Source organism: Capsicum annuum, chromosome 1 (genome assembly GCF_002878395.1).
Source record: "Capsicum annuum cultivar UCD-10X-F1 chromosome 1, UCD10Xv1.1, whole genome shotgun sequence".
NCBI classification, from domain to species: Eukaryota; Viridiplantae; Streptophyta; class Magnoliopsida; order Solanales; family Solanaceae; genus Capsicum; species Capsicum annuum.
The window spans coordinates 117918085-117935610 of record NC_061111.1 but is presented as its reverse complement, the minus strand read 5'-3'; the positions used below and the strand labels follow the sequence as shown (position 1 = coordinate 117935610).

Below are 17526 nucleotides of genomic sequence, written 5' to 3'. Positions count from 1 at the left end.
TTGCTTTGCATCATATATTATGGCAGTTAAGAGTGAGCAAAGAGTGCTTTCACATCGAGGAAGGGGCACTAATCATATGTGCTCCTAATATAGTCACCGCTTTCATTTTGTTAATTATATCCTACATTAAGCAGTCGTTTAGTGTAAGGTATAAGGTATAATAATTCTGACGTTAATTATCCTACCTAAGTTTCATGTGTTGATTATCAGTTTCTGCATATTTCAACAATTATAGTATCCTACAGTATGTCTATCATGCAAAATACAACATAAAATAGAAGATGGTTACAACTTACATGTTGTATACAATTTTCCTGCTTAAACCAGTTTATCGCCTGCCAACTATACACATTTTTATTGGCTCTCATTTTTTGTGTTTTTTAGTATCAATGTGGCAAGATCAATCTTGTACCAGTATCTTTTTTCTCATTGCAGGAAACAATAACACTTTGGGATTCAATCTTGCTGTTGTGATATTAAATTAAGATCGGATATGGAGGGTTAGTGCGCGGTATGCATTTTTCTTCATCAACTTTGGGTATTCTCCTGGTTCTTGATTCAGAAAAGGGCGACTGTTGAACTTGAATTCAGTTGCGCATAAGACTCTTGTTGTAGATTGGTGAGATATATCCTAATTCCTGAGGATATGGTTCACCATTAGCAATTGTAGTTTGTGTAATTCGGGCTCTTAAATAAAGAATCATAGATTTTTTTGGTAGAGATGGTGCTTTTTTTTCATTTGACTGCAGAATTTAACCCGTTTCAGCAGATCACTCTTTTGGATAGGATATACTTATAACTTATGGCAATAATTGCACTCTCTGAAATTTTCAAAATCAAACTCTCACCTTCACAAAAGCACCCTACCACCTGCACTCTCAACATTAAGAGAACTTATGAAGGAGGTGCTTTGATCATTTTCCATGTGCATTAGACCAATGGAGCAGAAGTAAAATTCCAACCTCAACTTCATTAACAACATAAGTCATTCACTTCATTACAAACACTTCAACTTCATTTTCATTAACATAATACAAACACTTCTACTTCATTACAACCAACAAAATAGATTCACTTCAACATAGGTTGTCCTAGCTTAGATACGAACTTCACTTCGTGATTCCTAAAACGCACACAGAACAAAGCACATGACATGAAAATGACAATTTTTACCTTCTTAATTTTCTTCTCCAAAATTAGAACTTTGCCAGCTTCTTGGGCTAATATAACTTCATTCCTCAACCTTCTCCCGTACAAGTCTAATCTCAGAAGCTTTTTGGAGATTAACAAAATTCAATTCTTCAATTGTTTCCGTCAAATCATCCCTTTCACCCCTTCCATTCCATCTACTATGCTTTTCAATTTGTTTCTTTCAACTTTCATATTATCCAATTTACCTATTAGCTCCAATATGACAGCTACCGACAGCTACCGCTCTTAGTGGTAGCTGTTGTTTGTCTTGCCATTCCCAATATCCACATGAATTAACCTACATATAATGTACAAATTCAACCGTCACAATATTTATTAACAAGCAAATAAATCATTTCGGGCAAGATGATAGTACATAAACATCAAAATAAAAATTAATTTATGTCTTACTTTAGGCCTGGGACATTTATGGAATCTTCTCCCAACATTCAAATCAGTCCAAGCCATCAAATTTAGAGCATTGAATCCAAAATAGCATCTTCTCGAATTCTGAGTTTCAAGTGAATTGATTGAACCTTCCAACATTGCTACAAAATTTAGGAGAAAGAAAGCTTTTTAAAGAAATGGGATAAGAAAGAACTGTAAAGTTAGGATTCTAAAAGGTAGGGGAAAACATCACTTTTAACCTGATCATCACTCCAAAAAAGAACCCTAGATTGATTTTTTTCAGAAGAACCCTAGAGGCATTGATTTTTGTTGACACCAATGAGGAGAAACATATTTTGTTGACAAAACAGCAATGGAAATTCTTCAATTTTCGATTCCTTTCTCTAGTCCTATTGAGATCATGTCACCTTTTTTCAGATTCTTATCATCTTTGAAGATTTGAAATCCTTCTCTATGTAAACTGTCAAAATATGATCAGCCACCGAACCCTAGAACGTGACAATCGTTTTCTCTTTTAGAATAATTAGGGAAAATAGAAAGCTCGGGGTGAGCATGGTGTGGTATGATATTTTAAAATTGGATATGGTAATTTTGATTTTCGATAGAACAACACCATTATCATATCAAATTAGTTTAGTATGATTCGGTATTTTTAAATTCGGTTTCAATATTTTATAATATGATAATTCGGTAACTATACTTGATTCCGACTTATATATATCCATATAAAAAAGATAAAATGGTTCAGTGGACCCTTGTACTATATCCATTTTATAAGTTGGACACTTCTACTTACATATTTGTCATCTCAACCCTTGAACACATTAAAAAATAATATTTTAAACACTTTTTCGATGAGTGTAATACAATTGCCCCATATCAACTGTCACGTCAGTTGCCATATCTGCCACATCATTTTTATATATAAAAATTATTAAATATTAAAATAAATAAATAAATAAATAAACAACCCCTCTCTATTCCCTTTTTTTCTTTCTTTTCCACTTCTTTCTTTCTTTATTTCTTGTTCTTTTTCTTATTCTTCCTCCTGCTCTTCTCATTCTTCTTTTCTTTTATCATCTTATCTTCTTTCTTCTTGCTCTACACAAAAGTTAAAAAGTGAGGTACGAAAAATTTAAGAAGTATGAAAAGAAATTTTTTTTTAGAGATGTTTGTGATTTGAGTGATTCAAGAAACTTAAAATTCAATATAAAGACTTAATTTTTATATTTTCTTTAGACTCTTTGTGATTTGGGTAATTTAAGAAAATTTGAAATTCTTAAAATTCAATGTAAAAACTCAATTTTTGTGATTTTTTTGTGATTTGGGTAATTCAAGAAAGTCGAAAATTCTTGAAATTCAAAGTAAAGATTCAATTTTTATTTTTCTTGGAATTTTTTGTGATTTGGGTAATTCAAGAATGTTGGAAATTCTTGAAATTCAATGTGAATATTTTTGTGAATTGGTTAAAATTTAATGTTGGAAATTCTTGAAATTTTTGTGAATTGGTTGAAGAAAAAAAAATTAAGAATTTTTTGTGAATTGATTGAAGAAAAAGAAATTCAATGGTCAGTGGTGTAGTGTGTGATGGTTTTTGTGGAGAAGAAAAAAGAATTTTTCGGTGAGGTATTGTCTTCTATATTTCTTTGTTTCGTGTGTATTTTAATGGTAAGGATCTGAGAGTCTTACTATATGTGAATATTTGTTATATTTATTATGCGTGTGAATCAAATTGTATCAAGCAGATTGGGATTGAGATGTGAGGGAGGAAAATTAGATTTTTGTGAGTAGAAGGGAAGTTCATAAAGGAGCAGATGTCATTTTTGCTGTTGGGTGAGTACAACTCGTGGGGGGAGGGACACTACAGTGGTGCTTGCCGGCATAGGGAGAGAGGGCTGGGGTGGGGTAGAGGTGGCTGAATGGGGGTTGCAGTGGGGCGGGGTGAGGTTGGCTGTGGTGGGGTGAGGATGGTTGAACGGGGGAAGGGGGTTGGGGAGGTTTTTTTTATTATTTTTTTTTTAAATTTTATTATTTTTAAAAATATTTTTAAATTAAAAAGACGGAGGAAAACAAGGCAGGTCCTTTTTAATTTTTTAAAAATTTTAATATTATTTTTATTTTTTAAAATTATTTTAATATAAAATTGATAAAAAATTGACCCTCACACCTTAGGCGAGTGACTACACTCTCTTAGTCCTAGTCAGCCATTTCAATGCCATATAGACAAAATCAATGGTCAAAAGATGCAAAATGTTGCTTTTTAGTGGGTTCAGAGGTTCAGATGACAAACATATAAGTAGAAGTGTCCAACTTACATACGGACATAGTACAAAGGTCCACTGAACCATTTTGCCTATAAAAAAACTATAACTTTAAACTTTAAAAACGTCTCAATCATATAAGACTAACAACTACCTTTGTTAATCAATTACACAAAAAGAACATTTTAATCACGATTAAGTAGTCCAAGATGCAATCTCTGAACAACATTACCTAAACTTAAGCATAGTACTCCTAAATAATAAGCTTCCCAAAAAATTTATTTCTAAATAAAAATTACTTTTATGTTCAATTGACTAATGGATGATATATAAATATATTTAATAATCTTAAATATAATATACATGAGTTTTATATATTATTAAAAAACTTCGGTGCGGTATACGGTATTTCGATATTTATTGCATAAATACCAAATACCGTATCAAATACCAAAATAATTTAAAACTCTTACCAAATACCATAACATCCATACCACAGTATAAAAAATTTCGATTTCGAAAAGCCATTCGGTATATACCATACCATGCCCACCCCTAGGTCCAAGCCCCAAGGTATCTTTTACATTTTTTTATTTGACTCTTGGATCGAATTTTTTTCCTTTTGGGTCTAATTGGGTGATAAATTGGGTTGATGGAATTAAAGAGGGGATTTTACACGTAGATGATGATGTGGCTTGGCTACGTAACCCTTTTTACACAAGTGGCATGCTTCTTTTTACACAGTTGGCATGCTTGATGAAAAACTGTTAAGAGGAAGAGACATTTTTTTATCAAATATTTAGTAAAGAGGCATTTTTATGCCAAAAAACTAACAAGGGGTGTTTTTAGCCCCTTTCCGTTGAAATAAGGACAAATAAAAGTGAACGGAGGAAGTAACTCCTAAAAATGGTTTGGTTTTCCCATTCTCAAGTTTTTGAGTACATCTTTACAACGAGGAGAATCATGCTCCTGCTCAAGTCTTTAAGATCAATTTTTGGATTAATTAGTTGTACATTCCTTAACGAGTGTTATGTAACTAGGGTTGCAGCAGCAACAAACGCAGTAACAATAAAAGAAGCTACTAATTTCCTCTGGTTATTACCCTTAATCATCCAAATAAAATTTAAAATTCAACTCCAGCACTGGGTTCTATCCATTTCTTTGTCTAGTTCTGACATTTTCCCGCAAATCTTTTCGTGGAAACTGGGGGAAGAGGGAAGGAGGTGAGGAAGAGAACATCAAATTCAAAACTATATAGTTGATGAACTCGTTATACATGACATATTCGTGGTATCTTAATTAACTTGATCATACACCTGATACATGCAGCATTAGCGACCCTGACTTCAAAGAAGTGAATAACAGAATAAGTGAAGTAGATGATACCACCAGCTGCTCCAACTTTTAGCTTGAGATGTGTATTAGGTCCCAGGCTACTCTGTAATAAGCATTTCCATATTATTGACAGGAGCCGGAAGCTGTAAAAATGACAAACCAGTCAGTCTGAAATATCAAATACTGACAAGAAGATAAAGTTCAGACCAGTATGATTATGTTTTTCTCCTCTTTCCAACATATGAAGAGAATTGCAAGAGTAAAATATCAACCCAACAGAATTCCCAGAGTTCTACATCTACTAAACGAAGTAGATAGCAGTGTCTGCATGAAGGGTGCACAGAGAGAGAGAAATGAAAACAAAAGTAGCCATTGTTATAACATTCCAATTGTCTTGTTATCTGTTGAGGTGTTATCAAGTTACGAAGGGGGTTTTCACTTAACCATCAGATATACAATAACTACCAATAGTAAACTGAACCAAAACAATTACTGCAGAATCAATCTATCTATAAATGGAAATTAACAGTCAAAAACTTTGCTCGTTACAAGAGCTTTCATATAGCACATTATGATTCTTTTGACTTGAAAGGTTAAAACTCTTTGAGAATATGGTTCAATAAAATAAGAAATTGCTATCGTTGACCTTTGGAACCATAAAAGGTGAGGGTTAGACATCCCATCAGGAAGCACTAATACGGTAAAGTTGATAAAACTTTGAAATGATAAATCTCATCAAGTACCATGTGTATAACATGTTTTCATCCTCCCCCAAGAAGTACAATCGAAGAGGCATTTGCACAAGATGTAGACCAGGTTAAAACAAAGATGCTACAATTGCACTGAGGTCTTATCACCTTTCATGTTGAAAGTAGTACATCAATGAAAATTTACTTCGCTTGTCCACCCTCACTTGAAACATTTTACCATCACCTTATTAGTAAAGGAAAAAAACCAACATAGTCCTCTGGTTAAAGAGTCGATATGATTAAGCACAAATCCAAAATTTTCACTACCTTTTAGTGTCCTCCATCACCGTCTTCAACTGCTCCAGCTACTGAACTCCCTGTAACCTCACCATCCCGTTGTGGAACCCAGCAAACACAGTGCCCAACCCCCCACATGGATGATGGACCGGTAGGGTTTGGCCATAACATTGGAGCATGATCACTAGATTACAGGGAGTTGGTATAGGTATGAGAAATCGCAGACAGGGGGATGGGGAAAAAGTGGGTGAAGGGCGGGAGAAGCTACAAAGTCTCTACAATTTTGTTTATTTTGGTTGACCTAGTTTCTAGAACAAAATTAGCTCAGTTTGGACAAGTTGAAGATTGTACGATCTGAGCACAACAATAGATAAAGTAAAAATCAAAATCAGCTGAAAACTTTGGTTTTTTTTTTAACTGTGGTGTCCGGGACAAATTGCACAAACCTTGACTAGTTCTAAGGGATATCTGCCACCTCCCATCGCAATAGGTACCAGGTAACTCCAAGGTTAGGACAGATGGGAAGAAATCATCAAGTGCTTTTGTCTCTAATGGGAATGACATGAAAATATCTTTTTTGGGAGGAGAATTGGATTGGTGAGGGACCCTTGAAACAAATATATCCACACATCTACAATTTATGCCAAAACCAGGAGGCAACGTTGGCTGAAGTAATGGACCATACCTTCAAGAAGATTCCTAAATGATTGGAAATTGGGAAGAATAACTGAATTATATAGTACACTATCTGAGTTCAAAAGCACTATGGAATGGCAAAGGAATAGACAAGTTTTCTGTGAGAGATGCATACAGAAAACAAAACTAGCCCAACAATCAAGTGGGCTGCTGGCCATGGAAGCTGATCTGGAGAGTCAAGATTCCATATTAAGTAGCATGCATTCCATTGCTTGTGGCCAAGGAAGCAGTATTGACATAGGATAATGTGAAAAGAGGGGGGTACAAGCTATGCTCCAGATGTTACTTATGTGGAGAACATGCAAAGACAACCAACCATCTCTTTTTACATTGTAGTGACAGATCAGATATGGAAAATCTTCATCAACCTGAGGGTAATTAGGTGGTGGATGATGGCAGGAAGCACAAGGGAAGTACTAAACGGATGGGGCAGAGATGAAAATTTGACCAACCAAAAGAAGAGATGGAGCATTATCCCAGCATGTATAGGGTGGACTGTTTGAAAAGAGAGAAACCAGAGGTATTTTGAGGAGAAACATGGTAACATCCAGAACTTGAAGATGAAATGCTAAGTCCTTTATTATTTTTGTTATAAACAGGAATGTTTTTGTTAGAATATGAGTAGAAATAGGAATAGTATATAAAAAATCCTACTTGGAAAAGGATTGTACTATAGTGTCTATAAATAGGGTCGATGTAAATATGTAAACACACAATTCAATAATATTTTTTCTCCATTATTTCTCACATGGTATCAAAGAATTGGTGAGAAACTTCATGAAAAAAAAAAGTCACTGTGCGTCAATTTTTGGTGGCTGATTTGTGTCATTATCTGTTTTGTGGGTTGTGTGCAAAATACAACACCACCAAGAGGATTGGAAAGCTCAGGCGACAACAATCCGACAAAAAAACCATCGGAAAGTCACCTACCACGCGCCCCCACGTGCCTACCGGAATTCCGGCGATATCCTTCACGCGCCGGTGCGTGAGCCATTCTCCGGTCGACTTTTTCAACTTTTTCTTTTCTGTTGGGGTCACCCAGATACTCCGACCAGCTTTTTTTTTTTAGTTTCAGTGAAGTTCATAGATTCCGGTCGCCAGAACCCTAATTCAGGCGACTTTCAGAATCCTAAATTCTGCAATTTTCAGAACCCTAATTCTGTTTCTTGATATTTTCAAGTCAAAATTTCCATGATGTCTATTGGGGGTATGATGTTTTTGGCCCCAAAACTACTAGAATCGAAAGTTCAAGTCCTACGATCACTTCCGAACCATTAATGGGAAGTTCAAATTACTTAGCCTGGGCTTCCTCGGTTGAGTTGTAGTGCAAAGGTCAAGGTGTCCAAGATCACTTAACGAACAAGGCAAGTGTGGTAGATGAAAAGGCAAAATCTAGCGCAGAAGATATGAAAGCTAAAGAACAATGGGAGAAAGTTGACGCTCGATTATGTAGTCTCTTATGGCGATCTATTGATTCCAAGTTGATGCCCTTGTTTCGTCCATTCCAGACGTATTATTTAGTTTGGGAAAAGGCTCGTGCTTTATACACTAATGATATATCTCGTTTTTATGATGTGATATCTCGCATGACCAACTTGAAGAAACAAGAATCCGAAATGTCTACTTACTTGGGACAAGTACAAGCAATCATGGAAGAATTTGATACATTGATGCCAGCCATTGTGGATGTGGAAAAACAACAAGAGCACAAACAGATGTTTTTAGTTTTTACACTTGCTGGACTTTCTACTGACCATGATGTTGTACGTGATCAGATTTTAGTTAGTCCTATGGTTCTCACAATTGATGAGTTATTCTCTCGTCTGCTTCGTCTTGCCGCGCCTCCTAGTCACAAAGTAATTTCATCACCCGATGTTGACTCTTCTATTATTGCATCTCAAATCATAGAAAAACGAACATATCAGCCTATGAAAAATCGGTGAGGAGGAGGTCGTTCTAGAAAATCTCGATCGAAGTGTAGTTATTGTCATAAAGTTAGACACACTCAAGATATATTTCATAATTTGCATGGTCCACCACCCAGTTATGATCCTATTGCTGTAAAGGAATACAATGAGTTCCTTCGGAATCGAGCAAGTAAGCAGATATCTCTACAGCCTAATCGATCATCCAACAATGCTCATATTGCCCAAACAGAATATGATGAGTTCCTTCAGTATCGAGCAAGTAAGCAGACATCTCCACAAGTAGCCTCGGTTGCCCAGCCTGATGCTTCTGCTGCTGGTAATCCTTTTGCTTGTGTTTCACAGTCTAGTAATATTGGATCATGGGTTGTGGACTCAGGTTCTTCTAATTATATTTCTGGTAACAAATCACTTTTGTCTGATATTGTTTATTCACAATCTCTTCCTACTATTACTTTAGCCAATAGGATCCGAACACAACCAAAAGGAGTTGGACAAGCCAAACCCCTATCTTCTATCCCTCTAGACTCCGTTCTTTATGTCCCTAGTTATCCTTTTAAACTTGCATCTGTTAGGTGTTTGACACATGCCCTTCATTGCAGCATAACTTTTTTATGACTCTTTTCTAATGCAAGACCGCAGTACGGGATAGATGATTGGCGCAGGACATGAATCAAAAGACCTTTACCATCTTACCTCTTCAAATTCCTTCACAGCATGCTCCGTTATAGACCCTCCAGACCTAATTCACAAACATTTGGGATATCCAAGTCTATCCAAGATACAAAAGATGGTGCCTAGTTTGTCTAGTTTATCCACATTAGATTGTGAGTCATGTCAACTTGGGAAACACACCCATGCTACTTTCTCACACAGTATTGAGTCGTTCAGAGTTTATTTTCTCATTAGCTCATTCTGATGTTTGGGGTCCTAGTAGAGTCGGTTCACCCTTAGGTTTTCGTTATTTTGTTAGTTTCATTGATGATTTTTCAAAATGTACTTGGGTTTTCTTAATGAAGAATGTTCTGAGATATTTTCTATATTCAAAAGTTTTTGTGCTGAAATACAAACTCAATTTGGTGTTTTTATTCGTACTTTTCGTAGTGATAATGCCTTAGAATACTTATCCTCTCAGTTTCAGGAGTTTATGACTCATCAAAGAATTCTTCACCAAACATCTTGTCCATACACCCTTCAGCAGAATGGTATAACAGAAAGAAAAAATAGGCATCTTCTTGAGACTGCTCGCACTCTTCTCGTTGAATCCCATGTTCCGCTGCATTTTTGGGCCGATGCAGTCCTCACATCTTGTTATCTAATTAATAGAATGTCATTATCTTCCATTCAGAATAAGGTTCCCCATTCTATATTGTTTTCACAGTCACATCTCTACTCTATCCCCCCTCGTGTCTTTGGGAGCGCATGCTTTGTTTATAACTTAGCCCCTGGAAAAGATAAATTAGCCCCTCGTGCTCTCAAGTGTGTCTTCCTTGGTTACTCTCGAGTTCAACAAGGGTATCGTTGTTATTCACCGGATCTTCATCACTACTTTATGTCCGCCAATGTCACTTTTTTTCAATCTCGACCTTACTATATATCTTCTGATCATCCTGGTATCTCTAAGATTTTACCCATATCTCCGGTCTTACTCGCACCATCCTTGGTCTTACCTGTATCTCCAGACTTATCCGAACAACCTTTGAGGAATCAACAGTTACTTCTATGTCTCCAGCCGCACCACTTCTGACTTATCATCGTCTTCCGCATCAACCATTAGTCCCAGATGATTCATGTCATGCATCGGACGTTGCTCCTACTGCGAACTTGCCTTCTCCTAGCCAATCAGTTGCACTTCAAAAAGGTATGCGTTCCACCAGTAATGCTAACCCACATTAACTTTCTTGAGTTATCATCACCCCATTTTGGTTTTGTATCGTTTTTGTTCTCTATTTCCATTCCTAAGACTGTAGGTGAAGCACTTTCTCATTCAGGATGGAAACAGGCTATGATAGATGAGATGTTTGCTTTACATGCGAGTGGTACTTGGGAGCTTGTTTCCCTTCATGCAGGTAAATCTATTGTTGGTTGCCGTTGGGTTTATGTAGTCAAAGTTGGACGAGACGGTCAGGTTTTGATCGGCTTAAGGCTCGCCTTATTACCAAAGGATACACGCAAATATTTGAGCTTGATTATAATAACACTTTCTCTCCAGTGGCTAAAATAGCACATGTTCGTCTTTTCCTATCCATTGCTGTCGTTCGTCATTGACCTCTTTATCAGTTGGATATTAAGAATGCTTTTCGGTGATCTTGAGAAAGAAGTCTATATGGAGCAACCACCTGATTTTGTTGCTCAGTGGGAGTCTAGTAGCCTTGTATGTCGATTGCGCAGGTCACTCTATGGCCTGAAACAGTCCTCTCGAGCTAGTTTAGATCAAACAGTTGTTGAGAGAATTAAAATTCGGAGAAACCGGTAAGATGGAACTTGTGTGTGATAATCACGCAACCCTTCATATCGCATCAAATCCAATGTTTCATGAAAGGACTAAACACGTAGAGATTGATTGTCACTTTGTCGGAGAAAAGATACTCTCAAGAGATATTGTCACAAAATTTGTGAAGTCAAGTGATCAACTTGCAGATATCTTCACCAAGTCTCTCACCGGTCCTCGTATTTAATTACATTTGTAACAAGCTAGGTACATATGATTTGTATGCACCAGCTTCCGGGAATGTTAGAATATGAGTCGAAATAGGAATGGTATATAAAAAATCCTAGTTGGAAAAGGATTGTACTATAGTGTCTATAAATAGGTCTTGATGTAATTATGTAATCACACAATTCAATAATATTTTTTCTCCATTATTTCTCACAGTTTTAATAGAAGCTGAATATATTTTTGATGTTTTCGACAACAGTAAGAGAAACATAGATAGGAAGGCTTCCTTTTACTTGTAATTGCTTCTTATTTTTGTGGGACTATACAGTTGGTATAGTATACCTGTTAATATATAGAATTTTGCCTTTATCAAAAAAAAAGAAACGAAAACCAGACTCTACAAATGTTATTCAATTTTGATTGCTTCTATTCAATCTAAATCCTATGTATTTAATTTATCTATCTAAATCCTATGCATTTCCGTTAATCTCTTCAGACAGGTCATTTTGAAAATAATATGCATAAGACAGTAACTTCATCAGTATACCAGCTTCTTTTACGGTGAATAAAAGCACCAACGACTGACATTCAGGACTGTATGATGACCTGTTGTAGATATGTTAATACACAAAATTTCAAGCAATGGTATCGCAAAACATCATTTGAGACAAAATTAGCTGAAACGAAGTTTGCCAACCTAAATAATAATTTTGTTGATTAATGGCTTCATCCAACCAAATAGATAGTAATTCTCCAAGATGATACCATCACTTTCATCTTTACTTAACATTAGATAAAGGAAACAGTCTGTGTCCTTATTTGTCCTTTGTTCTCAATAGATTTCTAAGAAAACCAACATTCCGTTGAGCAAGTTGTGAATTAAGCAAGTAAAACAGAAACAATGAGAAAAACCTAGAGAAGGACGACGCTTCAGATAACTAATTCCTATTCCTTATATGTCTTTTGTTGCAAAGAAGTTTGAGCAGTAGAATTGGACCTCTGTCAAAGCCAGTAAGAGAGACAACACAAGAAGCAATGAATGAACCGAGAGTCCAAGAGTAAAAATAAGAACCTGGAGAAAAGTTTTTTCCTGATCTTGCCATGGAAACAATATAGAACCAACTCTACAAACATTAGCACAATAAACAGTTGCATAGGAGACATCCTTCCTCTAATAGAATAAAAACTCGCAACAACTTCAAATACAAGAGCATTTATGGGGAACAAATCAATGAACAAGGAATTATCTAGACCACCAAACATTGACATTTAATCAGTGACATGGTTTGACAATGAAACTAACATATGTAGATGTTAATCAAGCTTTCCTTGACTAAAGATTTATTGCTCAACAACTTTGCAAAGAAGAAAAGGATAAGACAATTTTCAATTTGATATGTTTAATTTATCCCATTTATAAAACAACAATAACATATCTAGTGTAATCCCATAAGTGGGTTCTGGGAAGGGTAGGATGTACACAAACCATATCCCTACCTCTGTAGGGTAGAGCGGTTGTTTTTTTGTAGACCCTCGGCTCAAAAGAGAAGTTTTCAAAGCAGGGAAAATAGGATAGCACAATAGTAAAGATATAGAGCAAATGAAACAACAGATAGTATCACACGTTGAAGATAAGAAATTAAATGAATACTAACTACTACTACGAATAGAAGGGGGGATGAGGCTAGCCACTTCTCTCAAAAAGTGCAGCAACACTCGGCTAACTACTAACCGTCTACTCTAATCCTCAATCTCTATAACTTCCTAGCTAGGGTCATGTTGTGAGTAAGTTGGAGTTGAGCCATGTCTTGTCTAATCAGCTCCTCCCAGTTCTTCTTCGACCTATCTCTACCTCTCTTAGCTCCTACTATAGCCAACCTCTTACACCTTCTTGTTGGCATATCTACGCACCTCATCTTCACATGTCAAAGCCATCTCAATCTCGCTTCCCTCATCTGGTCTACCACGGGGGCCACTCACACCTTGTTCTTTATAACTTTGTTTCTAAGCATATCTTTCTAGAATGTCAACACATCCATCTGAGCATCCTTATCTCTGCTATATTCATCTTCTAAACATGAACATTCTTGATTGGCCAACACTTTGTCCCATTCAACAATGTTGGTCAAACCACCACTTTGTAGAATTTATCATTAAATCTTGGTGGTGCATTCTTATAATAGAAGCGAGCCTCCATTTCACCCACCCCGCTCCAATATATAGCATCATCATAATCTCCATGTCTCCTTGGATTTATGGACCCAAGATACTTAAAGTTTCCTTTATCGGGTATGATTTGTGCATCGATCTTCATTTCCACTTCCGCCTTATGTGTTACATCACTGAACTTGCACTTTCACTTCCTTTCTGGGTTTGATTTGCCCATATATGTGACCTAGATTCCAACATGATTTTGCAAGCTCCATTAGTTGTTCAACTTGACCAACAGAAAAGTAGAGAAGAAGTTACGAGGATGGATTAAATTAATATTTTTTCTCAATGTTCTAAAAGAGCCATTTAATCCACAAAAAGAGGGGTTGGAGGTAGCTCACATTCAAAAATTAAAGGTGGAGGAAATGCGGATGTTGCGTTGGATGTGTGGGCTTACTAGGGGTGATAGAGTTCGGAATGAGTCTATCCGGGAGAAGGTTGGAGTGACTTCGGTGGAGGACAAGATGCGGGAAGTCCGATTGAGATGGTTCGGACACGCGATGAGGAGGGGCACGGATGCCCCGGTTCGTAGGTGTGAGAGGCTAGCTTTGGATGGTTTCAGGAGGGGTAGGGGTAGGTCGAAGAAATACTGGAGAGAGGTGATTAGGCAGGACATGGAGTTGTTACAGCCCACTGAGGACATGGCCCTAGATAGGAAGATCTGGAGGACGCGAATTAGGATAAAAGGCTAGTGCCAGTTTGGGTCGTTAGGGTAGGGTTTTACTTGGTGGGTGTATTATTCTTGTTATGCCACTTTGTTTCATGCTTTATTACGAACTTGTTTACTAGTCTTTGTGTACTATTCCTTGAGGGTGTCGTATTTATGTCATGTCATCTTGTTACATGCTTTATTAAGGATTTGATTATTATTCCTTGTCTTGAGCCGGGGGTCTATCGGAAACAACTTTTCTACTTCTCTGGAGGTAGTGGTATGCATCTTACCCTCCCCAAACCCCACTATGTGGGAATACACCGGGTTTGTTTTTGTTGTTGTTGGAGGGTAGCTCACATGTTGTGATCTGCTCATCCTTCACTTGAATCCCACCTATGTAATTTCCCCTCTCCCTTTCCCTTCCGCTTTAAGGCACCTCTATAAAGCACCCCGTGAAAGGTAAGGTTGTCACTTTCCTTCCAACCTATTTCCATCTACAAATCCTAGTTTCTATGTCTAGGGATATCCTGCTTCCTTGTGCATTTTAGGTGTCAGTATTTAGTCTACAATATAGAACCATATACACAAAATCTTGTCAGATCATTGCAAGTCTTGGCATGTAACACAACAATTTTTTCAATTCCTTTAGGCAATTATTTATTCCATGCAGGGCTCCTCACATTTTGCACAACACTATCAATATTGACCCTTCAGTGAAGAGAAAAACCACGTTTATATAAGACCACAAGATTCAAAAAGATTCTTTTTAACTTTCTTAAACTTCCTGTCAAAGTCAAAACAGGACAAACAAATTGGAATGGAAAAAATCAATCAAACAGAATGAACTTGAAAATCACCTGTAGAACCTGTCTGAGAGATGTTCCACACAAGGCCAACGAATTGTCCCGGCAATCATGAACAGTTTCAAACTGTTTGACATCAAGCCTCTTATTAATGAACCCAACTTGAAAGTAAATACTACCAGAAGTTGGCAAATCTACTCGAATCTCATTCACATTCAACCATAACAAGAATCTTTTAACTTGGATTCCTTCTAAGTCAGTAATCGACCCAATACTTAGCTTCCCGGTAATCTTGTCAGCATAATAAACTAAATATTCAAACTCCACATAACAAGGCTTCTCCAGTACAACTTTGAAGGTGCCATCGTCGGAAAGAGAGTAGGATTTTACAGAGCTAGGTAAAAGACCTTGAGGAAGATTGTATTTTGTGAGGATTTGGTATACCGTTGTGTTTGCAGAATTGGTAGATAGGGACGGAGATAAGAGGAGTAGTAGGAGAATACTCAATTGGATTCTTTGATTGAAAACCATTCTTCTTGACGGATTATATGTCGATTATTTTTGTTTCGTATTTTGGAAAATCTACTAATCTAATGCTTTAAAAGAGTATTGTTTTGGAGTTTTTGCGTGGATGGGAAAGAGGTCAAGACAGCTGCTTCTTGGGAATTGTTTGTTTCACGTTATCAAAATGTGACTTCTACCACAAGTGAACGACATACATTTTAAATACCTAAAAGTAGCCTTAAAGTGTGTCACTTTGACATATTTTTACCTAATTAAAATCATCTGCATGTATTTCAATCCATACATGTGGATTTTGCATGTCAATTAAAACATGTCAAGTACCAGTACCTTTCCACATCATCCACATCCACTAAAAGGGGGGAAATCAGAAAATCCCAAATCAATTTGCAATTTCTAAATCCGATTGAAACCCTATTCCTTTCCCCTTTGTACGTGTTATTAATTTTTTCCATTTTTCCTTCGATTCTTCTTTTAATGTTAGTGATTTGTAACTATTTGCGGTGTATTTTACAGGTACAATGCTTGCATGAAAGTATTGCTTCATTTTTAGTGACGAATTTGAAGAAATTTAGTTTATATTTGAAGAAATTGGAGGTCGAACTAAACTTTTTCTTTAAGTTTGTATTTTCTCTTGCTATTTGGACTGTTTACCGCTTTATAGTGTTGGTTGAATTTGTGTTTTTAGGATTTTTTTGTGATTTCAGTTACAAAGTAGGGCTTTTTTTGTTGGCTTCTTGGGGATTTCACTAATTTAGGGTTTCTTTTGGAGATTTCACTGATAATATAGGGTTATTTTGGTACTTTTAAATTTAAGGGTATTTTGGGTATTTCATTTTGTTCAGAATCTTCAGGGATTTGTTGGAAAAATTGACAGCTATATTTTGACTTGTTTTCATCATGGGGGAATAATTGTATCCGATCCTAATCTTAGTTATAAAGGTTAGTTAGATATTTTTGTTGTTGCCATTGATAAAGACCATTTCAGTCTTGTTAAATTTCTTTCCTACACCAAAGATCTTGAGTACTCAAAAGTTAAGGGTTCTATTGTCAACATATAGATGGTGGTGGTTTAGTTCAAATCACTTATGATAGTCAATTATTGGAGTTTGAGAAGGAGTTAAAAGATGGTGATGAGCTTGATGTGTATGTTTTTATGACATTGATGAAGATCTTGAGGTTGTGGAAAATGTTGTGCCTCTTTTAGTAGGGTCAGAGTCTAATGATGAAGTCGGCAAAGATGAAGGTTGATTATAATGATGATGGTTATGATGATGATGATTATGGTATTGTGGATTCTATTGCATTTAGTCTTGCATGTGCATACCTATGTCTATCGCTCGATATGGGATGGTTACATAGATATGGGTGATGACTGTGCCTTTTGTTGTTATATATTGATTGAATCTTCCAAGCCTGGGGCAGTAGGGGTATGCATAGGCTCGACTAGGCAATTAGTTGTCTGAAATAGCCGATTAATAGTGCAATTGTTGACATTGTTATTATCATAGTTATGATTATTATTATGGCTAGTTTAGGACAAATTGGTAATTGATTCGGTATCGATATTTGAGGTATGTTTCCAGCATCTTCCATCTTACGGTTGCATTATTATGAATGTTTGTCTCATGTTTCGACATATGGATTAGAAACCTTGAGTATGATAGTGTTATATATTAATAGGACTATAATGAGGCCTTAAAAGTGAAGACTTGATAATTTAGGTTATACTTTGAGATTGACTTCATCTCTATATGTATATATATATACCTAGCTATGAAACTACCGTATATCTCTTCCTTTAATTGTTAATATATTATACTCATTTCTTGATCTTGTATATTTATATGTATCTTCCTTCCACTTGCACTTTGCAT

The 17526-nt window shown here is 36.3% G+C and overlaps 1 protein-coding gene and 1 long non-coding RNA gene across 2 annotated transcripts; both read right to left on the bottom strand.

Annotated features, from left to right (window-relative positions):
- Nucleotides 1–950: 950 nt before the first annotated feature.
- LOC107878020 lies at nt 951–2360 on the bottom strand. Its single transcript, XR_001676685.2, has 3 exons — nt 1839–2360; nt 1603–1739; nt 951–1489 (listed from the first exon to the last, which is right to left on the bottom strand). It is a non-coding gene; the product is annotated as an uncharacterized LOC107878020 (long non-coding RNA).
- A 2576-nt stretch (nt 2361–4936) lies between these two features.
- LOC107878025 lies at nt 4937–15926 on the bottom strand. The gene is made up of 2 exons (XM_016724893.2): nt 15182–15926; nt 4937–5338 (listed from the first exon to the last, which is right to left on the bottom strand). The coding sequence occupies exons 1-2, from the start codon at nt 15656–15658 to the stop codon at nt 5294–5296; spliced, it is 522 nt and encodes a 173-aa protein (XP_016580379.1). The 5' UTR covers nt 15659–15926; the 3' UTR covers nt 4937–5293.
- Between the last annotated feature and the right edge of the window lie 1600 nt (nt 15927–17526).